Here is a 26,396-nt window from a genome sequence, read left to right on the forward strand (position 1 = left end):
TATGAAGTGATTCGCTTTATCTCTAGTAATACTTTTGACCTTAGAGTCTATTTTGTTCTCATAATAACATAGCTACACCTATTTCCTTTTGGACTGGATTGCTTGTTATCAGTGGGCATCATTACTTACCTCTGCTTCAGTATTTACCTCTGCTTCAAAGGGGAAGTTAGGAACTACATTTCCCAATATCCCTTTCCTTTTATGATTTTGGGTTAAATTCACCCAATAAGGTGCAACTCTACAAGATTTGGAAGCTGGATGAGAAAGAGCATCCATTAATCTTTCTGAGAATCACCACTGTTGCTTTCCTGAAAGCGGATTTCCTGTGAAAGCAGCTTGCTGATCTTTTGCTCCCTGATCTTTATCAGCCAGCCATTTCAAAGACTGTGTAAGCCTCTAATTCCCTGTATTAAATAAATCTCTTTACTCAAAATGCCTAGAGAGGCTTCCGCTTTCCTGTCTAAGCCCTGACTAAACATTTGATATCTCTTCTTGCAACCTTTACTTTCAAACTGTATCTTTATGTTTTGGATGTACCTTTTATAAAAATAGTATAATTAGATATTTTTATAGCTAATTTTTAAAGACTCATTGAGACCATTTATATTTTATTTATATGCTAAAGTTTTGGATTTAAATTTATGATCTCATTTTGTGACTTCTGTTTGTCCTATTTCTCCCTTTCTTTCTTTTATATCAATTACATATTTTTTCTCATTCCATTTTCTCCCCGTCTGGTAGTTTGTAGGTTATATACTGTGTTTCTATTCTTTTAATGATCACCCTAGAAATTCAAATATTCCTTTCTAACTTCTCAAAGCCTGAAGTTATTTAGGGTGTTTACCCTCATCCTGGACATACAAAGTCTTTAAAACCTCTTAACTCCATTTACTTCCCCCTAACTTATATATTATCACTGTTATTTATTTCAGATGTAGCTTAAACCCACAAGTCATAACTATTATTATTTTATAAAGTCATCATACTCTTTCTTGCTTTTCATATGTTTTATCTGGGATTACACTGCTGATGAATCCTGTAGTAGTTCCAACAGCGAGGGCTGGTTTATGGCAAGTCCTCGGGTTGTTTTTTCCATTACTCTAAAAATGTTTTATTTTGACCTCATTTTTTTGACTCTTCAATGAAAATGTATTTCATTTCCATACATGATGCAGTGACTCAGGACATAGTCTCAATTCTGAAGATCTCTGTGAAATGTGGTTTACTTGACCAAAAAAAAAACTATACACAGATTACAGAGAACAAGGAGCTCTGCAGGGATAAGTTATCTCTTATCTTCCCACCTGGTAACTACATCTTTCCTAAGCATCTTCAGTGGAATTTGTAAGTGTGGAGCTGAGGGATCATCCCTGAAATGCCTGGCTAAATATTTTCTGCTAGCAAGTACGTCTGCACTGTTACAAATTATATCATGTTGTCTGTGAACCTTTATTTAACAAAAATTCCCTTTGAATAGTTGTCCTGCGTCCCCCCTATGTAACAGTGTATCATTGCACAGCTATGGACCTGTGCTGTGCCACGGGTCCTCAGACGACCAAGATTAGAAGCAAACCGCTCTGCAATCAGTAGTCCCATTACAGATACACACCATGCAGGTGAGGTGTCCCTGTGTTCACGATGGCTCTGTGTACTACAGCATCTCTCAAGCACAATAGGTCACACAACACAAACAGTTGGCAAAGGAAAGGCTTCGAGAAAGATGATGAAGCATTATTTAAATGACAGACCGTGTTATCATTTTGTTTGATAGAAAAAGGATGTCTTTCCTAATATTCATCAAGATTGATGACAATATGGTGGAGATAAATATATTATGTATGTACATTCACAAACACAGTTTTGATAGTTAATAAATATTTAAACAGCGGCAGGGTTAAAAGTGATAAGCAAGGTTACTATTGAGACCAGGATATAAAAATGAAGATTATATATTATAAATATTGTGCCTTGCATGCAAACCTTTGTAAGGATTATAGACCTCCCAGAACAGGTAAATGAACAAAGAAAAAAAGTTTTCAATGAAAAAAGATCCTTAATAGTTTGAGAGTCAAGCTTCGCCACAAGAAACAAAATTGGATGTGGGAGATGAGGAAGATAGCAGCCAAAAATGACTACTGGATTTTCATTTGCGTTTTTTTTCTGGTTTGAGCAAGCAGTCGCATTGTGCGCTCAGGTGAGAAGGCCTTGGAAGCAGCGTGAGTTTGTGGGAGAGAGATAAGAATGTGAATTCAGATTGGGGCATGGAGAGTTTGAGATATTTATGAGACATTTGAGAAGAGAATGAAAAGGTAGGGAATTGGACATGCAAGCTGACATTAAGGAAAGAAGCCTGGGTTTGAGAGATAAATTTGAGAGTATCATGTAGATGGTAATTAATACCATGGAAATGGAGATCACCAGGGGAAGAGAAGAGACATAAGGAAATGCCCCCAAACCCAACGTTTAGTGGAGAATAGGTGAACCCAGCAGAGGAGGCTGACATAATTTCAGATTTATTGGGACTATTCATGCAAAGAATTCTCACACGCCTTTTACCCAGATACCCCCAATGTTAACATTTCATCTTATTTGCCTTATTTGTTTTCTCGCTGTGGATACCCATTACTCTGAACCATTTGAAAGTCAGTTGCAGACATTTTGCCCCTTTATCCCTCAATAGTTAATATGTATTTTCTAAAGACAAGGACATTCTCTTATATAGCCTCATCAGTACAAGCATCAAAATCTGGATATTAACATTAATATACTATCAGACAATAAAATACAGACCTTATTCAGATTTCACCAATTGTCTTAATAGTGTTCATTATAGCCAAAGAAAATCCCTGAGCAAATAATACACTCAGTTGCATGTCTCTGTAGTCAGCGGGGTGCATTTAGGTGTGACACAGTGTGCGGCTACTCAAATGTTCTCTGACTTATCTCAGGAGAAATTCAGCCAATGTTTTCTAACAATGAAGAAGCCGAGGCCCTTTGGGAGACCTAAAGAGCTGTGATTCATGGAGGGTATGGTAGCTCGAGGCTGGTAGGAGAGCGGTAATCCTTGGAAAAGTCTCTTCCCTGACTTAGGAAATCTCTGCAGTGAAAGATGCAGCTGCCGGGAAGGCAGTGAAGTGGGGACCAGTGTGACAGCCAGGTGGGTGCCAGCAGCATGGAGGCTGCAATGGTCTCAAAGGGAGACCATGGGACATTGGGAAATAGAAGGGGAAGTTTCATAAGTTATTCCTTGAGGAGAGGGAATCCCGAAATCCAACAAGTGGGGAATGTGTAGCCAGCCTAGAGATCTCTGCTGGAGCCTGTTCTGCACTGTTTGCAGAACCACGGTCAGGATGGTGGGGAAGCGAGTTCCACCCCTTCCAAAGTACTTCCTGCCCATCACCTGCACTGGTCTCTGAGGCAGCTAATTGCAGTTCTTTTTGAGACACTGGGGGGAAATTAATATGGGCTGGTAATTAGATGGTAAAAAGGAATTATTGTTCATTTTGTTATGTGTGGTAAAGGCATCAAGAAATGTCCCCTTTTTGAAAAAGAGATGCATGCTTAAGTATGCAGGGGAAGACACACGTGTGTGGGATTTGTTTTAAAATGCTGAAGGAAAAGAAATGGCTAGATGAAGTAAAAATGAAAATTCTGATAATTTTAAAACTGGGAGGTTTACTATTCTACTTTTGTGTAGTTTGAGGATTTTCATATAAAAAGAAAAGCAACCGAGGTCACATTCCCCAATTGTTTGGGTTGAAGGACGTCATAAGTGGTAGGGCACAGTCCATCCCTGGCTGCAACAAACACACTATCTCCGTGACCCTCTGACCTCAGGTGGGGCTCCTACCCTCACAAGCTGAAAAACAGCCTTAGTTCAAGGGTCTCAGATCTGGTGCTGCCCATGGTTTCTTCCTAAAGGTCTTATCACTGTTTCTCCCAAGAAGCCTTTGGAACTGTCATACGAACACAAGTCCCCATGACTCAGCCGGACCTGTCAGACTTCTTCGGGTGGGTACACACATTCTTTCAGTCCCCTGGGGCGTCACTGCACCACACAGCCATTTTTAATGGCTGTCAGCTCTCACTTGCTATTTGAATCTTAATTCACATGTCAGTCCGGGACAGCGTGCTGAGCAGGCCCACGACAAGCTCATACCATCTGCATTAGTATGTTCCTCCATCATGTTGACAGTTGAGAGTTGGCAGTATTACAATTCAGACAGCACTGTGCGTTTGAAAGGAAAATTACGGTTTTTCAGAATGCAGCTGGTATGCAAGTGAATAGGATGAAGTTTCTATGAAGCTTTTTCTTTATTTTATGATATGAAAATAATAAAATGTAGATTCAGCATGTGATTCTTAATTCAAAAGAACAACCAAAGGCACAGAGTTTTGGGGACAAAGGCAAACAAAGCATTCTGTTCCACGGTAATAATTTTAATAAAAAGCAAAAACAGCAAAACAATCATTTATGATTTCTTCTCTGTTGGAGAAGTTAACCTTGTTATTGCTGTGAAAACCACTTGGAAATGAGCTATTTTGGTGCCTAGTTAAGAGATATATATGTATTTTTTCCCTTCTTCCGCCTCCACCCCCCCACTCCAATTCAAGCTGTTGTTTCTCAGTCTAGTTGTGTAGGACACAACTCCCTGGCCCATGCTGGTATTATGAGCCGTGCGCTCCCCGGCTGAGGCAGTTGGTCGGCCTCTCACAGCTTACAGCAGCTCACAGCAGCTCACCCTGACGGGCTGCTCACAGCAGCCCAGCTCCATGGAGAGCTGTTGTTCATAATCTTAGCTGTAGAGGGTGCAGCTCACTGGCCCATGTGGGAATTGAACCAGCGACCTCGGACGGTTAGGAGCACAGCGCTCCAACCACCTGAGCCACCAGGTATTGTATTTTTACAGCACATTTTCTGTTTGCCAATCAGGCAGGAAAAACTACAATTCACTTTCCTGGAGGGAAGTTAGTTGAGGTACAGCCCACAGGTGAGACAGAATCTCACAAATCACTCCATATTTGAGAAGCAAACTAAACAGATTTCTCATGTGTGAAAAAGAGAGGCAAGACAAAACAAGCAGAGCAGCGGTGTTCTCAAGTGTTCTTCTTTTACCTCAAGTCGGTTCTGCACACTATACCAGGACACTTGCTTCTGAGAAATACGTCACACATGCTACTGGAACTAAACTCTTTCAACGCTTAGGTGTATCAATTTCTTTCTCAGTCACCCACTGGCAGTGGTGTGCTAATAAATGTAACCACCAGGTACCCAGGGGGCAAAACTTGATGTGCAATGTTTGTCCATCTCTGTGGGGTAAATACTCCCACCATGGCTGATTTCAAGCTACCAGCCTGATGTCATTTGAATGGTGGAGTTGGGACGAGACACACAGTAGCACCCTATTATCTAGTATTTCCACCATACAAACAATATAACAGCTGCCAATAACCTCGAGAGCACAGATAGTAAAATGTAGTAAAATAATTAGCAACTGATGAGTTTTGAGCGTTTAACTTGTTTTTAATATACTATTTTTAATTGTAGGTTTTTATAATTTAATTTTTAATGATGGCTGTGTTTGACCACCAACTCACAAAATTCCTGAAAATTTAACAATCTGCTCTGTTGGGCCAGTACAACCTGGCTCCAGCACACCACTGGCGCTCTGGGGACCTCCAGGTGGGACCAAACCAATCAGCCACCTGCCTAGTCCCGCTTTCACAAAGATGTTAATTAATTGTGCAGCGTGATTAGGAGTCCCAGCTCTCCTCTTGTAGATTAGCGTTTTTCTAAATAGGAGATTCTGGGAGTCCCACTCAGGACAGGCCCAGGACAGCAGAATTTTAGTTCCCTCTGATCTCGGGACTGTCATCCCTGCCAAGCCCAGATGGTGCTGTTGGACTATCAGTTTCCTGCACAGCCGCCTGGGCCTTCTGCACTCCCCTCACCCTCTGTTTGACAGATTTAATTCAAGTCCCTGGCACCTCCTCCTTCCATTTGATGCAAAGCCAGCAAACCTAATACAGGAAGAGCCAAAGAAACCAGGTGCTAAATCACCCAAGGTCAGGCTGCTCACCAGCTTTCCAGCCTCCCGATTGTCAGAGGCGGCCTTTCCTCCAGGATTTTTCTAAGCCAAATACACCCCCTATATCTTACACTATAGCATCATAGAATCTCGAGGATGGATGGGACTTTCCGATCACTAAGCCTAAAGCACAGCATGCTTGAGCAGCCGCCAGCTCTCTCCAGCCTTTCTTCTCACAGCTGTAAAGCTGCTGTCTATGGGCTTTTGTCGCTTGGCCCTGAGCCATGACCCACAGGCAGGAGCTGTTGGATAGCCAACAGTGCAGGAAGCAAGAGGAAAGGAACCTGTGGAAAGCCAGGCATGCGGTTAAGTGCTTCACATTTAAGATTGTGTTTATCACGTTTACAGGTGATGACACGAAGGGTTAGCAAGATTAAGTGATTTTCCCTGTTACAGAGGCTGTCAGTTAACGTGTTAGGATTTGAACCGGAGCAGTCTAACCCGAAATGGCACCATTTACATTAGTCCATGTTGCCTTCTGTGAAGTGTAACAACCCTGACAGTTAGTGGTGAATATGGTTGCTGTGATGCCTGGCTAGTGTAATGGGAATGAAAAATGTATCCCCTTAAGGGATGGCACTCAAATGCCTCTCTAGGAGGGGGCCATCTTTGTTCACAAAAATGCCTTTCACCAGTGGTAGAAGGTGAAATTTTAAAGATAAGGGTGTTGGCAGGAATCAAATTGAGAAAAAGAATGGCTACATTGCTATACATGAGAACATAAATGGATTTGGTTTGTCCCAAGAAGGGAGACAGGTACCACGTGGAGTGGAAGATGAGTAGATTCCTTTGTAGTACGTCAGAAAAACATTTTATGAATGGGGGGTGTCATGCTCTCATCGCTGCAATGTCTTCCATTTCCTCCCACATCACTGAAACACACAGGCACGTGTGCACGCACACATGTGCACATACACTCTCACTGATTCATTTGAATTTTGGTGTGTGTGGAAACAGGGGAAGGAACTGAGCTTCACGTCTCAGCTGACATAGTGTAGGGATGGGACGCCACTGTTGCTTAAAATGAGGTAGCAGAAATCGGGAGTCAGCAGCGACTGCCAAAATATAAGTCCCTTAAAAATTAGAGACGCAAAGGCCTAGTTATCAGACTTGTCTGGATCTCGAGGGGCAGGAGGTCCCTAACTGACATATGGGCTCCAACAGGGAAGACTGTGTCTCGTGGCTGGATGCAAGGGGGATGCGCTGTGGAACTGGAAACGTTTAACTTTGGGGCCGATTGCAACTAGAACGTGTGTACCAGTCAAGCTTACCCTCCGGTGTGCCTGATGGGAGGTTTGGCACCCTCAGGCCCTTGGCCTCCCCAGAGGCCCATAGAGGTCTCTACAAACCCAAAACATTTCGCAGTGAAGGAGCATGAGCCAAATTGGGGCCAAGGAAGCCTTCATTCAACTTGGCAGGGGCCTTCCCCTTCACATCGCACCACTGATGGTGTGAGGTGGGGCTGTGGCCTTGGCTGATCTAAAGGAGGCCAGGAGCCAGCTTGCACCGTGGAAATCTCCTGTTGGCTTCGGGCGCTCACTTAAACACCATCCCAGAGCTACGTCCCTCATAACTGTTGATCCATAGCAGAGGTTCAGAAGGGGAATGGGCAGAGGGCGGGTCCAGGTGTCTCTACTCAAGAATAGAGCCACCTCTGGAAGTATGCTAAACTGGATGGGGAATCAGACTGCCTGGGTCCTAGCCTTGCTGCTGACTAGCTAAGTGACCTTGGCTTCTGGGATTCAGATCCCCCATCTATAAAATGGGAGACTGCACTAGTCTCCAAAGTTTTGCTATTCCACAGAAGGCCTCAAATAAGGCTGGATAGGTGACTATCTTAATGCTGCCTAGAAGCCCCAGTGAACAGGACATGGCAGAGTGAGACTACCAAGCAGGGTTGGGATACCAGCTCTGGGCCCAGCATAGTGCCCCGTATTGGCACAGGAACCACACCTGGAGAAGGAAACTGAAAGGCTTGAAGGAATGTTTTCGTACTCTGCCGTGAGTTTTAGAAGGGAGGGCTGCATAATCCAACCATAGACCTCGGATGGAAACCTAAGACAGTTTTAACAACATATTCCTGAGATGGATGTGCTTCCAGGGAGAAGCATTTTAAAGCCATCATCTCATCTTGAGTCTCAGAGGCAGTCAAAAACAGCACCAGATTTTCTATCAGACTAACTTCAGGGATAGTGACAAAGATGGCCATTGTCAGGGCTCCTCCCAAAGCATCTGCATAGACTGACAGCAAATAGAAGCCTCACCTCCAGGTGCAAAGGAAAGTACTAAGCTGAAGTGCTGTTTTACTGCCTTTGGATTCACTCTCCGAAATGACTCCTTAAACCCACCTCAGAGCGCTGTGGCCCTATGCTTGCCTGAACAAGGTGTTCTGGTCCATTAACTTCTGGGAGGGTCAGCTACTACTTGGGTGATCCTGGAGCCCCCAGCTAGCTGCTTCAATCTCCCTGATTTGCATTCAGTGTTCTCAAGACCAGCATTCATCAGAACTTCAAGTTTAAGGGATGAGGCAAGTCTCTCCCATTTCAAGAGAGGTGGATGGGATCCCATGCATCTCATTATCTTTATACAGAATAGTTTCAATAGACCCCTCCCTCTACTCAAGACATGTTCATGATTTTTTCATTAAAACGACCCACAGAAGAGCCCTTTGTTCCTCCTTCATATGACAATTCCAAATGATCCCAATTTCTTACTTCTTTCACTGAAATGTCAAAAAACCATCCCAGACTTTTCTCCTTCCCCTGTCCCCATCCCCAACTGTCACGGAATTCCCTCTTAGTTGGGAGCAATGAGCCTGCAATTGTGACACCAATAGCTTATCACCCACTTACATTGTTTATCAGATCCTAAAGACCTAAAGCCCCAAATCCACATTCTGGCAACCCCATACCCATCAGCAATCAGACAGATAGCATGAAGACATTTTTCCCAAGTGCAGGATCATATATATTCTGAAGACTGAGCTATTGGCATTCAAGTTTTGACCAGTTTCAAGATGCTACTACTTGATAATGGGAAGACGGTACACAGACACTGTAATTTATGTTACATAAGGAAGACTGTTGGTATACAAGAGTCAAGTTTCAGGTAATACACATCCAGAAGGCTGCTTGAATACACTGAGAGCCTTATTCCTTTCAGGTCATAAAGCCTCTGAGAAGCTGCATCCTTTTTTAGGGCTCCTACCACTGTTTAGTGTGCTAATGCTAAAAACTCATGGCCCCTTTCTTTCTTAATCCCCTCAGAGGAGGGATGATGAGAAACTTACAAAACCAGGTGTGGGAGGTATTCTTTCACCACCTCTCACATAATGGAGTCTCACTGATGAACTGATTTCAACCTCAAAGCACCCTCAAGAGGTAAACAAAATACGCATCTCCCCTGTGTGAAGAATGGAGAAATGGAGTGCTCCTGATGGTGTGAGTTCAATCAGAGGTTTAAGGGGACAGCCAGAACCAGGATCTGGCTCTTTGACCCATGTTCCTGCCAACAGACCTTGTGGACAACTGTGACAAGTGTGGCCCAGCCACCTGACTGAGACTCACAGGGTCCACAGCCAGTATAGGAAATCCTGGAGGGCTGCTGTGATCCAGCTGTGATCCAGCATTGTGCCTCCAGACAGGGCTAGGTTCCAAGTGATGATGCCAATGATGACAGATGTCACTAGCAGCTGGAAAATGGGCCCCTTTGACAAATCTGGAAGTATTCTCTAGCTGCCCTGCTCAGGATGGGGCCCACTAGCATGCTTTCAGATACAGTGGGAAGAACGGGCTTACACTAAACAGTGAGAAGGAGTGAATGCAGCTTCCAGAAGGTCATAACTTGGTTCTGATTTTACACAGAAAGCATCTGGCCAGTTGCTGAGAGAACAGACCTAGAACTATCCTTACAAACCTACCCTGAGTGGTAAAAATAAGGTACATGTCTTACCTATATAAAGGTACAGTATTATTTTCACCTGTATAAGACACATAACTAGAGTTACAGTTTAGGGGCATGCACCCTATGTGGGACTGCACTTGAACTACAGCTGTCTAGTGTGACATCCCCATTACATGGTGCTGAACATTTTCCAATTGTACAACGATTACTTGGGGAGATGATTTTAGCCACAATATTTTAAAAGCCAATTTCTACTTAAATGTGTCGTGAAAAAATGGAATTGTTTGACCTTATACACATTTTACACTTACAGCAGAATAATTAGTACAGGAATTTATACACTGAAATGGGTGTTGTTGCCTTCAAAGTAGTCACTTGGGAAGATGTATGTTTAGTTTAGTGATGCTGACCTTGCTCAGAACATTTCTAGAACCCTCCTTGGAAATGGTCTACTTGTGAACTTCCTCAGTGTTGTTAAGTCTTTGTCCATTAAGGATAGATTTATTTTTTGAGAAATGACTTTTTTTTAACAGCCAAGGAGCATTAGACGATAAATCTGATAAGTATGCGTAAAACGGGTGCTAGAGCATGGGACCTCTAGGGAGGGGTCATGTAAAAAAGATCTGACTATAAGGTTTTGAGTTCTTGTTCTTTGCATGGCTTCAAAGATAACTCCTAAGAGGAATTCTCTGTGTTCTTGGCACATGCATCATCACAGCTCAAGAATAGGGTCTCCCAAGAAAACAACCCTGATTATGGTAACTCTTGAGTACCTATGTTTTAGTGTATTTGGTTAAAAAGGTAGCCTAGCTCATTTTCTGTCATTACTTCATATAAGCAGAAATGGAAGACTCCCGTTCCATTATTTCTTCCAACGGAAGGATCTTCATCTACTGCTTGAAGAGTTAAAATAAAAAGCACTTGGTGTCATGTCTACATTATCTAACTCCGCTGAAAATGTGCAATGAGTAATTCCTGATACCTGAGACTCCCAAGTTTGGAAGAATGGGTAAGGACAGGTCTCTGGAACCTGGATAAGACTAGAATGTCAAAGGGGATTGGAGCGAGTTTTCAATGGCTCTACCTACCTAACGGGCCCATAACACCAACTCATACAGGAAAACCTCCCATAGCTAAGCAGTACACAAAGAGGAGGGGGGAAGATGATTATCTTCTAGTAGTTTTCCATGATAAAAACCTACTGGCTTCTGGAGGACAAGTGAACAGAGTCCATTGAAAAGAAAGTTCATGCTGTTCGATTCTAGTACATGCGTAAGAAATAGTGTGTGGCCACTAGCTCAGTGAAGTGCATTTCCAGCTGAGGCCAAAGGCAGCAAAGGTGCAAGAGGCTGCTGGGGCTGACATTAGTTTGAAGCAGGTCTGTAAATTCGGAATGGCAAAGCAATTTGTAGAAAGCCCCAGTTACTGAGCAGGACATTTGCCAACCACTGAAGTCAAAGAACGTTAATTTCACTTTCTACAAAGTGCTTCATTGAAAATGCTAGTGAGGAAGCTCCCTAGAACACCATATCCTGAGTGTCAGAGAAATAGGGTCAAGATGGTGATTGATGGGGAGCAGAGATTGATCCTCCAATAGTGTTTGAACTGTGTATTCTCCCAGCTTCACACACACACACACACACACACTCACACACACACACTTAATGAAGAGCACATAACTGCAGTCACATTCCACCTCTTCTGCACACTCCTCCATCCGGTGGTGGTTTTTGAGAACAGTATTTCTAGGAGCCTTTCTGAGTTAATGGGCTCTACTGCTAAAAGCCAGAAGCAGCAGCACAGAGTCAGCTCCTTAAAATCAGCCATGATATCCAAATGCTTGCAGCAGACATTGGTCTCCAGTCGCTCAGTCGGGATGCTGTTCTTGGTGAGTGTTTTTAGATCAGTCTTTGTAAAAACCACAAAGCTAGGCCATTTGCTTAAATCATCGTTAGAAAGAATGCTGAGTGCCCAGATGGGATTTCTAGTTTCTGTGCAAATGAAATCACATTAGTCCAGATTTTATTCACTCAAAACTATGAGGGAAGCAGTAGGATTTGGTTTAAATGCTGCCAAAAAAGCAGGAATTCACTTCAGTTTTAATTCGGAAGCAATCCTGTTGTTAATGTTGTAGCTGGGTTCAGGCAGCTTGGGGGGTGGGGGCCCCGCTGTGCTTGCTGAGGAATCCCGTATTTCTCCCAGTTCAGGCTCACTCTCACTAGAGGTAGACCCACTGTTGATGGTGTAGATGCTCTCTGCAACTCCCTGAGCTGAAGCACAGCCATCTGGCTCTTTCTTCTCCCTGGGACTAGACAGTCCCGGGAGGACAGCCATCTTCCCAGTCTGCCTACTTGGCAGCAAGGACATGGCGTAGTCTGCAATGATCCCACCCACGTCTAAGTTGCATGCCTGGTCGAAGGCGAGGAAACCAACGTTGGCATTTGCCTCACACACCATAAAGGAGCCATCGTCCATGATGAGGAGGTCAATGCCACAGAAGTCCATGCCCAGGATGTTGGACACCTGAATAGCCAGCTGCTTGCCTTGTTCTGTCAGCGGGCACATGACGCCCACACCACCTGTGAGGAAAGCACAGTCATGTAACGGTCACATCACAGCCTGACTAACAAGTCAAATGACCCTTCAAGGAGGATAAGAGGGAATGCTGAGGCAGGGCAGGGAGAAGGGCCTTTTCATTATGCACAAAAGGTCTGGATGGAAATCAGGACACCCTTTGGGAAAACAATATGGTCATTTCTTATCTAGAGTCTTAAAAATGTTTATATCCTCTGATCCGGTCATTCTACCACTAAGGAAATAATCTTATGTAATAGAAAAAAAGCTTTATGCAGACATATTGATGGTAGAGTTATTTAAAATGCTGAAAAATCATTGTACCTGGAACATAGTAGATACTCAATAAATAAAAGTTATAATCTTAATATCTCACAATAGGGGAAAGCAACATGTTTAACAACCATTACTAATAATGCTCATAGAGTTTGTGATCCCATGGGAAAATACGTAGAAGGACTAAAACCTGTACAGTATAACCATAACTATGCAAAAAGATATTATCAGAAAAAAAGATCAGAAAGAATAAAACCACAATATTAACATTGCTTGTCTCTAGATGGTGGGATTAATGAGAAATATCTTTTCATTTGACGTTGCTATAGTTTCCAAATTTTCTACCTTAAGAATGTACTCCTGCGGGGAGGGGGGTTCACAGTGTGAGGGATATAAATGATGAACGTCTAAGTAGTACCTTGCCTTGTACACCTGAAACTAATAAATTAAAATAAAAAATAATAATAAAAAATAAAAATAAAAAAGAATGTACTCCTTGGGGGTGGCCGGTTAGCTCAGTTGGTTAAAAGTGTGGTGCTACCGTGTTTCCCCAAAAATAAGACCTAGCCAGACAATCAGCTCTAATGCATCTTTTGGAGCAAAAATTAATATAAGACTCAGTCTTATATTACAGTAAAACAAGACCGGGTATTATAGTATATTATACTATATTATAGTAAAATAAGACTGGGTCTTATATTAATTTTTGCTCCAAAAGACACATTAGAGCTGATTGTCTGGCTAGGTCTTATTTTTGGGGAAACATGGTAATAACTCCAAGGTTGCTGGTTTGATCCCCACAGGGGCCACTGTGAGCTGAGCCGTCCTTAAAAAAAAAAAAAAAAAAAGAATGTATTCGTTTTATAATTAGAAAAAAAAGATTAACATTATTTTTTAAGAAGAGAGAGATGGAAGCTTGTGAGACAAAATCCTATGACAAGGATAGATAGTCTGACTGCCCTTGTTGAAAAGCTAAGACCTCAGATTTAATTGTCTCCCTTAGTCTCCCTGGGAAGACTTAAGACTTATATTCTCAGGTTCAATAACTAACGTCTTTACCTTAACACTGTCCTTTCCCCTCATCACACTGTATATGGAAAAGGCTATAAAAACAGCTGAGCAAGAAAAATAATGTGGATAAATTACAAAACCGTGTGGTTCCTTGTTAGAGAATGGATTCTTTAAGGTGACTAAAAAAGAACAAAAGAATAACCCATGAGGTTCAATACTGGGACTCTGCACATGATTCGCGTGAAAATGAAATGAGATAGCATGTTAGGTACTTAGTGCTGTGTCAACCTCAACCTAGAATTTGCCTCTATCACACCACTTTGTCACAATATCTTACAATGCTCTGTTCATGTGTCTTCTCCCTTACTGGACCATAAGCTGCCTGAGGGCAAGGACTTTCTCATTAATCTCTACACTCGCAACATCCACCAGAGTCCACCTGAGGAAACTGCTTGACCAGAACTAATGAAGGAAGGATGAAATCAGTGTCTCAGCCTCTTTCTTAGTCACTAGACTTGGTTCACTCAGCTGGCGATTTAGGAAATAATAACTACAGGTTTGTTTTTTGTTTCATATTACCAATATACAAATTCACTTAATGAGGTTGACAATAGCTTTCTGTGATGGGGACAAGAATTTGCATCCTTCCTGGAATATCTCCATTTACCATAATAGAAAACAAACTTTATCAATAGGTTCATTGGGTGGGGTTACACATTTGACCCAAACATCAAGTGCACCTTTACAATAACATCACACATATAAGAAAAACACAATTCTCAATTATTATGTAAAAGCAGAATATGCTGTTTCCTGCCATTGCCTTAGCTAAGACCCTCACTATTTTATGCCTGAGCTGTTAGAGCAGCTTCCAAACTTGTCTCCCTGCCTCCCATCTTATGTTTTCAATCCATCCTCTACACTGATGCCAGTCTTTCTCAAACGCAATTCCTCATGTCACTCCCTTGTTTAAACCCGACTGCAAAGTCCTAACACCGAAAGGATCAGGTTCAAACGTCAGCATCCTGACCCCCGGGCCTGACCTATGTCATAGCACTTACACCCACTTGTCCTTCCCGTGGACTGCTTGCCGCTAAACGTAACAGACTATTTCTAATTCTTATCTGTGATCCTGGTGCCTAGCAGAGGGTCTGACAAGATAGGAGGGATTGGTACACGTTTACTGAATGGATCTAAACAGCCTAGTATTAGGTTGGTGCAAAATTAATTGCAGCTTAAAAGGTTAAAAATAAATGCCAAAACTGCAATTACTTTGCACTAACCTAATCAAACAATCCTGGTGGCCTCCCACGACCCACAGAAGGACTCTGAGCTTTTATACCTTACCGAGGGAGCAGTTGCTCTGCATCCGTCCGTCGGTGGAGCAGCGAAGCATAGAGCCTACCACCTGGCCCCCAACCACCACCACCCGGATATCTTTTCCATGTGACTCCTTCACATACTTCTGGAACAGGTAGGGCACATCATGGCGGATCAGATGGCAAATGTCTGAGAGGTGATGTTTATCTCTTGCAAGAAAAACAGCTTTTCCTTTAAGAAGAAAGACAAAGAGCAAGAGACATAGTTAGAGAAGCCTGTGACCCCTGTCCTTGCCATTCCATCTCCCTGTCCCACAGTCACCAGTGCTTTCCGAACTTGCCTCACTTTGGTCCCTTCTATTTCTCTGACTAGACTCTTGCTTCTTACAAATGGTGATTGAACCTTATGTTCTCTTGATTTGACTCAAGTCTTAATAATGTTCACCCTCTCCCATAACCACCACTATTTTCTCAAAATGAAATCATATATTCAAGAAATGCAGAGAAGGGGTCAAAATAAAACCCTAAGGATCTAATCAATTCAGTTCCAAACCGGTTAGTCAGCATCTCCTATGCCTCTGAGGATGCCCATTAGGTAGAATCCATGTCTAACTCAGTTTTATAATCCACCAAACCTTGCAATGGGCTCAATGCACAAAGCAGTTGTCAATATTTACAGAACATAATTAATTGAACATACTTTAGAGGAATTCCAAAATAGATGGAGGGAGATCCAAAAAAGATAACTACAACACAGCATGATTTGGCACCGAGAGGTCCATGCAAAATATTATGGGAATTCAAAGAGGGAGCCATTGACAGACATCCTTCCTCCTTTTAAATATAAGGAACTTATTATTTGGCTATACCTATTAATTCTAAAAGAAATGATCTATAACACTATTGATCTCTTGGGAAAGCATTCCTTTTTGACTCCAAATTCCTTATTTCTTGCTTGAATCACTTAGGATTTTGCAATTATCTGGCATCTGCGTTCCAGTTGCATATTAGCTAAGAGATCTGACAGGGGTTCCGGATAGGTTTCCTGTGCAAATGACATGAGCATACCCAGTGTGAGCATTCTTGTTTACAAACATGGGACAAAGAGATGGTTTTCCTAAAAATTATGTCACCATCTTAAAAGGAGTGGGACCTTTCTGAAGTCTTAATAAAAAGAGTGATGGGCATCCGCCCCCAGTGGCACGTAAGACTGGAAACATGTCTCCAAAACATGTCTCAATCGTTGGACATTTGGCACCAGGAGATCTGACATCTGGCAACAGACGGCTGGGACGCCATTACAGGCACTGGGGGTTCTGTGGACATTAGGTGGGATTTTCAGCAGAGATGGGGTTAGAGATGGAGACTTGGTTCCCTGGTTCCTGACACAGAGGCTCTAACATGGGCTTAATCTGCAGTTAATAAAAGAGTTACAGTTTTAAGGCAAGGAGGAAAAAAGAGGGGATAGGAGAAGGTATCGAGATTAATTAATAATCTATGTGCCAAACACTTTTTTTATTATTATTATTTCATGTATACTTAATACTAGCCCTGTGAAGCCATTAGGATAAAGACAGTTATTTTTGTTTTACAGATAAGGAAAATAAAGGTCCACAAGATTAGTCACTTTCTCACAGGCACAGGCTACACCAGTCCACTGCCTCCTTTAAATTTATTTCCATATTGGAGTCTAATAACAATTGTAACTTTGTTTACTCTCTATCCATTTTCCCTAAAATATATGTGTTACACTAGCAATGAAAAATCTGAAAATGGATCAAATATATGGTGATGGAAGGAGAACTGACTCTGGGTGGTGAACACACAATGGGATTTATAGACGATGTAATACAGAATTGTACACCTGAAATCTATGTAAATTTACTAACAATTGTCACCCCAATAAAAATAATTAAAAAAAAAAAAAGAAAAATCTGAAAATGGAATTAAAAACACAATTTTATTTACAATAGTATCAAAAGGAATTAAAAATTAGGAATAAATTTAACCAAAGAAGTACAATACTTATATATGTGTCACTACAAAACATTTTTAAAGACATCCTATGTTCAGGGATTGGAAAACCTAATATTGTTAAGATGGCAATACTTCTCAAATTGATTTACAGATTCAATGTAAGCCCTACCAAAATTCCCACTGTCTTTTTTTTGCAGAAATTGGCAAGCCAATCATGTGGAAATGAAAGGGACACCCCCGTCCCCTGCCAACAGCCAATACAATCTTGACAAAGAAGGACAAAGTTGGAGGGCTCACACTTCCCAATTTCAAAACTTACTACAAAGTTACAGTAATCAAGGCAGTGTGGCCTGTCATAAGGATAGACATATACATCAATGGAATAGAATCGAGAGCCCAGAATAAACCCTTGACTTGGTTTGGTCAATTGACTCGGATGGTCAATTGATTTTTGACAAGAATTCCAACAGCATTCATGGGGAAAGAACAAATAATTATTTATTTGTCTCTTTAACAAATACTAGAGGGAAAACTGTATAGCCACATCAAAAGAATGAAGTTGGACTCTTACATCACACTACATAAAAAATTAACTCAAAATGGGTCAAAACTCCAAATGTAAGGGCTAAAACTAAAATGTCTAATAAGGTGTAATATGTCTGATAAGGGTGTAATAGTGAAAATATGTATGAAGAACTCTTAAAAACTCAACAATAAAAAGACAAATAATCCATTTTAAAAATGGGCAAAGGATCTGAACAGACATCTCTCCAAAGATCTACAAATGGCCGATAAGCACGTGAAAAGATGTTGAACATCATTAGTCATTAGGGAAATATAAATCAAAACCACAAGATACTACCTTGCACCCACTAGGATGGCTACAATAAAACAAATCAATAATAAGTAAATAAATAATAATGAATGAGTCACGTAAAGGTTGAGCGGATGTGGAGAAATTGAAACCCTTGTACATTGCTGGTGGGAATGTAAAATGGCGTAACTGATGTGGAAAACAGTTTGGTAGTTTCTCTAAAGTTAAACAAAAATTACCATATGACCCAGCAATCCATTCTTAGGTATATACCCAAGAGAAACAAAAATGTATGTTCACACAAAAACCTGCACACAAATGTTCAGAGCAGCGTTATTCATAATAGTCACAAAGGGGACACAACCCAGATGTCCATCAACTGATGAATGGATGAACAAAATGTAGTATATCCATACAATGGAGTATTATTGAGTCATAAAGAGGTTAAGTATTAATACATCCTACAATATGGATGACCCTTGAAAACATTATGCTAAGTCAAAGGCAGACCCAAAAGGGCACATATCGTATGATTCCATTGATATAAAATGTCCAAAATAGGCAACTCCATAGAGACAGGAAGTAGATGGGTAGTTGTCAGGGACCAGGGGAAGGACAATTGGGATTGGCCCCTAATAGGTATGGGTTTGTTATTTTGTGGGGAGGAAGTGATGGAAATGTCCTGAAATTAGATAGTGGTACACAATAGGGAATATACTAAAATCCACTGAATTGTACACTTTAAAATAGTGAACTCTTTGTTATATGAATTATATTCCAATTTTTAAAATGTTCAAAAAATACTATGGATTCTATTTAATTTCTGTTTATTGTCTGTTTTACCTTTCTACAATGTGAGTTCCTTGAGGGCCGAAATTTTTGTTTTGTCCCTTTCTATATCCCCAGAGCCTAAAATAGTACCTGGAAGTTTGTAGGCACTCAACAAATATTAGCTAAATTGTATGTTGTGTATTATTTTACATCCATAAAAAAATTTTGTTGACAGACACTGACTTTTAGCACTGAAGAGTATCTGAATAGTACTGAGAGCCCCACCTGGCCACCCGCACTCCTTTCTCTTGCTCCTTAAGAGGACCCCTCTGCGCTCACAGGTTGCTTTTGCTCACACCTGCTTCTGTTTGTTTGCTCAACTCTTTTCTTCCAGTTCAAATTCCACACTTCCACTTAAGTCTCCTTTTCTTCCAATGAAGAGTTGGCCCCTCCCTCTGTTCGGCTCAAGCAGGCACCTGGACACACCTGCCACAGCAGTCATCACCCTGCAATGCCACCGTCTCTACCCTCTTCATACTGGAGCTCCTTGAGAGCGGTGATTGTGTCTCGTCCATTTCTACTGCACAGTCCCTGCATCATAGGAATTGCTCATTATGTATCTGTTTAGGGTACCTCCTCTCACTCCAGATGCTGTGAGCATTTAAGAATGCCCCCTGGGGATCATCATGAGGTACCCACTCACATACTGCAGGAGGGACTGCTTTCTGCTGCGTCTGTCCTCTGCAACATTTACTGAGTCCCTACTATGTACCGAACACACAATAGGTCTTACAAAGACAGAGATGTGCAGGACTAGGTTCCCACCCCCGAGCAGCCAAGAAGGGGAAAAGGGACATAACCTGAAACAGTCATAAAGTGTAGTACTGCGCTAGACACGTGGACAAAACACTATGGAAACACAGAGGCAAGAGCAATTAATTTTGTCTGGAAGACAGGGAGGGAGCCAGGGAGGTAGAGGGAATAGACATCTGGAGCTAGCCTTGAAGGACAAGCAGAAGTTCCCTAGAGGACAGAGGAAGATGGCATTCCCAGCAGAGGTTTGGCCTTGTTGGTGAAAGAGAAATAGTCCAGGATGGATTAGGGAGGGTCATGTAGCCAGAGAACGTGCAAAGGAAGGTGGAAGCTGTTTGTCCAGGGCCTTCAGCACCATGAGGAGGAATATGGCTTTTGTCTAATAGGCAACACAGGCTCTTGGGGTTTTTCAACAAGGGAGCAACGCAAATAGATCTGTTTCAGAGCAATTACTCCTAGAAAGGAATAGAGGATATACTGGCAGTGAAGTTAGAGAAACCAGTCAGGGGTCTACCGCCATAGTCCAGGGAAGGGAAGAGAATGCAAGGAGAGTGGGGACAGAGAAGAGGGGACAGAAGTAAGGACCACACAGCAAGCTCCTCGAGGCGGAGCTCCGTTTCTCCAAGCGGTGCTTCTGCCGTGCCTGCTGCGGGTCTTGTCACGGCAAAGCTGCAGCCCTAAGGGAAGCCCAGCAGGAGGGACACTGACCCTGGTGTCCTCGTGTGCTCTTCACCACGACCGGGTAGCCCAGGGGCTCCGCTTCATCAATCATTTTTGAAAAGTCTTCATGCCCACCTGCCGAGAAAAGGTGAAAGTCAGTGAAGGTAAGCAAGGCTGATGGTCAGGGAGTGGTCGGCCCCACACGGTGCCCTCTGTGGGAATTCTCACAAGGCCTCAGGTCTCTGATTAAAGCCATTCGAACCCATTCAATCCGACCGACATGCATTGTGCACCTGTAACACAAAACGTGGGAGCAGAGAGAAAAGGAGACCAACCTTTATCGAGTAGTTCTATGTGGCAAAAGCTTCCTATGCTCCAGTTCATATACTCCTCATCACAATCCCAGGGGGCAAGTACTTGTCCCTTTGAAATGGCTGCGGCCAGGCAGGATTCTGAGACTGCCCCCAAGACTCCTCCCTGCTGGTGTACACACCCTGTATTATCCCCTCGCCTGAGTGTGGGAGGGACCAGTGAATATGAGAGGTATCATTCCTGTGGTTAGGTCTCCTGTGAGTGAATCAAGAGGGGATGAATCATGGTGGGCCTGACCTACTCAGGCGAGCCCTTCAGAAGAAGGTGAGGTGTCAGAGACTCTCCTGCTCTCCTTGAAAGCACCAACTGCCATGCTGTAGAGAAGACCATGCTGCAGGGACAGCGGGCAGCCTCTAGGAGCGGAGAACGACCCTCAGCTGACAGCCAGCAGCAAAGTGGGGGCCTCAGTCCCACAACGGCAAGAAACTAACTGCTAACAACCAGTGAGCTTGGAAGACCCCGGACCTGAGGTGAGATCACCGCCCAGCTGCCCCTTGATTTCAGCCTGGTGAGAGCGAGCGAAGAACCCAGCTATGCTGTGGCTGGACTCCTGACCTTCAGAAACTGTGAGACAATCAGTAGTTGTTACTTTAAGCCACTAAGTTTGTTAGTAGTTTGTTCTATAGAAATAGAAAACCGAAACCCAAAGAAACCAAGCCTGGGGATGTCTCACCTAAAGTTAAGGCATGACTGGAAAGCTTGAACGAGCTCCACTATAAACAACATGAATAATAATGTGTATTAAAATCTTTCTAAACTGTTTCACAAACTTCACTGATTTCCTATCCATTTGCATCTTTGAGGGACGATTATTCTGCCTAACACAGGTGGTATTGCTGTTCATCAATTTTTGCACAGCAAAACACTCTGGAATACTAATACCCATTTTGTTCACAAAAGTGCTAATAATTAAAAAAAAAATGAAGAGGCAGTATAAACAGGGACATCTTCATAAAGAGGAAGTTCTATTAGATGGGAACTCCCAACTTCCTGACATCTACTGATAAATGTATCTCCTCTCTAGCCATCCTCTTTCCCTTCCCTTCTAATACAGTGAAGAGGGGTCCTTCTTATCTCAGGCCATCCCTGTACCTGTGCTTCGCACCCCTGTCCCTCTCACCTCCTCAGGGACCTTGTACCAGTAAAGGTCCCTTCTCTGCTGTACCATCAATCTCCGAGTTCCTAATTCCATCACCATTTTAAACATGTTCAGTACTCTCCCATCCTAAACCTGCTTCATCTAAACCTGTTCCTTGACCCTGCTTCATCTCTTAACTACAACTCTGTATCCCCAAAATCAAGCGACTGGAAAGGGTTTGCATTTCCTCCCTTCCCACTCATTTCCTCACCTTTGACAATTTGGCTTCTCTCCCCACCACTAAGTGAAGCTGTGTGCATTAAACTCCCTGTTGCTAAATGTAACACACATGTCTCAGTGCTTGTTACTTGTCCTTTCAGAATCGATCGACCCATTTAATTATACCGGCCTTTCTGGAATGCTCTTTCCACTGGCTTCTGTCACCTCTTTTCACCTCTCCAGTTGCTCCTACCTAGTCTCTTGTATAGGTTCCTCTTCCCTTATCCATTCCCTAAAGGAGGCCCTGTTGAACTCTCTTTTATTAAATTTGATGTATTAATGTGATAAAATATACATAACATAAAATTTACCATGTTAACCGTCTTAGGGATATAGTTCAGCCCTCTCTTTATTCTACATACTCTCCCTGAGTAATCTCAACCATTTTGTGACTTCACTACATGCAGCTTTCCAAATCCACTTCCCTAGTCTCTACCTCTCCCAGGAGCTCCAGATCCATCATCGGCTGCCTACTGAATATTTTTACTTGCGTATACTACAGACACTTCAAACACACTGTGTCCCAAACTGAAACCATCTCTCCCAACAATCCCTCACCCCCTATCCACCAATCTGTTTCTCCTCTCATGTTTCTAGTCTCAGTGAGTGTTTGCCTTCACAGCTGGTTGCCCAGACCGAAAACCAGAGTCATTCTTGATTCCTCTCCATAGTTCTCCTATCCAAACGATTATCAAGTCCTATTATTTCTACCTCCTTCATAATCCCTAAATCTGTTCATTTATCTTTATTCTTACTATGGCCACTTTAGTTTAGACAACCATTGCTCTTTTGAATGTTTAAAAAGACTACTACTACATATTTTGTCTCGTCTTTGCCTCTAATTCTTTCTCCAGTGTAGCCAAAGTGATATTCTGAACTCTGATCCAGCTACCTTCTTACTTAAAGCCCTCCAATAACTTCCTGTTAGTCTCCTTCGTATACTGCATATGGCTACTTCTTATCTTTCTAGCCTTATATATCAACTCTACTTCCCCTACATTCTACAAACTACTCAAAAATACCATCAGTTGGTCATGTTCTCTGTTGCCTCTGGGTCTTTCTATATTCTGCTATCTGCTTAGACTTGCCACCTGCCCCCCTTGCTTTAGCTGGATAACTTTAGCTTAGTTTAGACATTATTTCTTTTGGAGGCCTTCCTCAGTATCTTCTAAACCCATTAGGAACTCTGCTATGTATTCCGGTACCACCGTGCACTAGCTCTTATGGCACCTACTACACTGCACTGAATTTGCCTGTTTACTTGCTCTCTTCTGTCTCTGATGAGGTAGGAATGCCTTGAGGGCAGGACTCTTACTGCTATAGCCCAATGCCTAATATGGTGGTTGGCACATGTGTGTACCAGACACATGTTTAATGAATTAATTACAGAGAGAAAGAAGCAAAGGCATTTCAAACAGAGGGAATGACCATGATAAAGACTCAAGATGCTGAATCCCCTCAGATGAACAGCTCCATATTGGAAACCAACAAGATACTTGAGGGCTTGTGGGGAGAAAGCACAGAGATGCAGCTGATCTGGAAAGATAAGCTTCAACCCTATTTCAAGGACACTCACCATAGGAGAAGGTGTCTGGCATGGGGACCCCATGTCCAGCCAGCTCTTGGAGTGTCCAGAATTTGTTGATGCAGTTTAAAATGCTCTGTGGGCGGTTGACTAAGCGACAGCCCAACTTCTCCAGGTGTCGCAGGACCGTGATGTCACTGTCCGATTGCACTGAGGGTGTGGGCACCCGAACAAGTACCACATCCGGGAAAGTGGTGAGTGCCTTCTGGTTCAGCTGTAGGCCTGTAATTGAAGGACAAAAGTGAGCTTGCTGCTTGGCCATCGTCTAGTCCCACCAGAAGAACTGGTCCCACCAGAAGAACTGGTCCCACCAGAAGAACTGGTCCCAACAGACTCCTCAGGACTGAACCTAGCAGGAAAACAGCCTTGAGGCTCTTGGCTATCCTGTTGTAATGAGAAACCTACAGTCAACCCTAAACTCCAAACAAATGGGCCGAGCATGATTATGAGGAAACACAAAAAAGAACAGAAAAATAAAGGCAACATATCAAGAATAATCCACGTTAAAAGAATCTGCAGGAGATAATACAGTCCAGCACCTTCCTTCCATATAGTACTAGTATTTCTCAAAGTGCAGTGGCTTACGAGGCTGAAGACCTAATGAAAAAGAAGCACTATAGCTCACTGAAGGAATCCTTACTCCTCTTTTATGGCTTAACCTTTAAAAGTCTATCGGACACATTATATAACCATTTAAATAATTTTTATGGATACAATGAATGCAAAAATGTCAATGTTAAGTGGAAAAAAGGATACAAAATTATAAATACAAGTTAGAAAAGGCTAAAAGGAAATATACCAACATTTTAACAGTGGATAATGGGATTATTGGTGATTTCCTATTTTATACTTATCTGTATTTTCCAAATGGTCTCCAAATGTACATTACCTTTGGCCAAAAAAAACTTTAAAAAAAACCAATCTACTAAAAATCAACTCGATCTTAAAGAAAAGTAGATTGCGTCCAAAGACAATTGATCTATATAACGAAAGGATCTGCATCTGTATTATGCTGGACGACCTGAGTATTAGCTTAAAGTGAGGCCCCAGAGGAACGGGAGTGCAGTCTCCAAGTATCTGTAGGTATCCATGCAGAATGACTATTTGGCTTATCTTCCGTGACCCCAAGAGACAGAGCGATCCGTAAGCAAGGTTCTGTCTGCTCACTCCTGTATTCCCAGAACTCCTGTATTCCTGCATGACAGGCCCTTGATGTTTGTTGATTTGTACAGAAGCTACAGGGAGACAGTTTGGGGCTCAGCAAAAGGGACAATTTTGCACTACCTTAGGATGGAAAGGGCCGAGGCTCAGTGGTCACCTGAGGATGGCACAGAAGGCATGCAAGGGTCAGATAAGCTCATAGCAGCCTGCTGGGTCTCTTTCAACCCGGAAATCCTGTGTTTTGTATTACTGTAAGTAGTTACTTAGGCATCTATGGTGTACCCAACAGCTGGGGATGGAAGGATGGAGACATAAAATGGGATAGGCAGGGCACTGAGAATAACTTGATCTGCCTTAGTGAACCTTAAAAGAGTTTCCAAAATGCTCTAAAGAATACCTTTGAAACACAGTTTCAGAACCATCTTATAGGCTTTAACCTAAAGCACCTTCGATTTCATAAGTGATATACTGTACAACCATATAATTCCAAGAAAACAAAAGGTGTTAATGAAATTACTGTGTCTCCATTGTGGCATGAATAATATTAATACAAAAATTTTAAGCAAAACAAAAGCAAGCAAACAAACAAAACCCCCCCAGAAAACTACTGTATGGACCTAACTTGCATAGTTTCCCACCAGTCTAGGAGCTGTTTCACCAATTTAAAAAAAGGGAATAGGTGTAATCATTAAGATAAATTGTTTTTAGTACTTTTGCCAATAGTGTGAATGCAAGGAAATGGAACATAATTCTCAGGATCACTTATAAACAGCTTTCAAGTTACCTTCACTTTGCCATCAGAAAACAGTGTCATTTATATATGTCTTTTCCTTTGCCACTGTAGCCCTTGTGGAAAATAATACCAAAGGGGATAAAAAGCAAGCCCTGTGCAGTATCCTCAAAACTGACAGAAGAAAGAAAAGTATTGGGGTGGCCAGTTGGCTCAGTTGGTTAGAGCACAGTGCTCATAACACCAAGGTAGCCAGTTTGATTCCCACATGGGCCAGTGAGCTGCACCCTCCACAACTATATTGAAAACACCGACTTGACTTGGGGCTGATGGGTCCTGGAAAAACACACTGTTCCCCAAAATTCCCCAATAAAAAATTTTAAAAAAGAAAAGTATTCAAATTGGTGCAAATGGTGAGTAAATACAGAACACTTAGGGAAAAAGCAACAGCCCAGGACAGCATTACATAATGAGATAATATATGCAAAAATGCTTTGAAACTATAAAGTGCTATACATATATAAGGCATTGGCATTATCATTGCACAGACATTCTACTAAGCAAGGTAGGGGCAATTGATGGAGATTTGTACCACCTGATGAGAAAAACAGCTTTGCAACAGAAAAGGGACCTAGAGAAACGAGAAGCAGCAGAAACATCTGGCTTTTAAATCCCAACATGAGACCACAGACAAACAGTTACACTTCAAAATGCGAAGGAAAAAATTCAATTATTTTTGGAAATACCAACCACAAGTGGACAGAGACAGCTCAGCCTCAACAAGCAGATTCACATAGACCTAAGAAGTCTTACCAGGACTTCATCTCTCTTCTCCAAAGGAAAATCTTTGGGCCTGGCTCATTCCAACTGAAGCCCTTAATAAATGAAGAATGGAATGGGTTAAAGTGTGGCTGAAAAGGCTCTACAAGCGTTTAGACAGGTCTGCTCTCTGACTGTGCTGGCTGTCCAGCTCTGTGCAGAGGG

The 26,396-nt window shown here is 42.3% G+C and overlaps 1 protein-coding gene across 1 annotated transcript in view; it reads right to left on the reverse strand.

Annotated features, from left to right (window-relative positions):
* Window positions 1–1,793: 1,793 nt before the first annotated feature.
* RIMKLA (ribosomal modification protein rimK like family member A) overlaps window positions 1,794–26,396 on the reverse strand; it is a 36,536-nt gene continuing 11,933 nt past the window's right edge. The window contains exons 2-5 of the mRNA XM_081057352.1: window positions 23,513–23,743; window positions 20,256–20,342; window positions 15,201–15,404; window positions 1,794–12,571 (exon numbers count right to left, since the gene is read on the reverse strand). Coding sequence (XP_080913478.1) covers window positions 12,081–12,571; window positions 15,201–15,404; window positions 20,256–20,342; window positions 23,513–23,743 — 1,013 coding nt within the window. The 3' untranslated portion in view covers window positions 1,794–12,080. The remainder of the gene's footprint in view (window positions 12,572–15,200; window positions 15,405–20,255; window positions 20,343–23,512; window positions 23,744–26,396) is intronic.

This window comes from Rhinolophus hipposideros (genome assembly GCF_964194185.1).
Source record: "Rhinolophus hipposideros genome assembly, chromosome: 8".
NCBI classification, from domain to species: Eukaryota; Metazoa; Chordata; class Mammalia; order Chiroptera; family Rhinolophidae; genus Rhinolophus; species Rhinolophus hipposideros.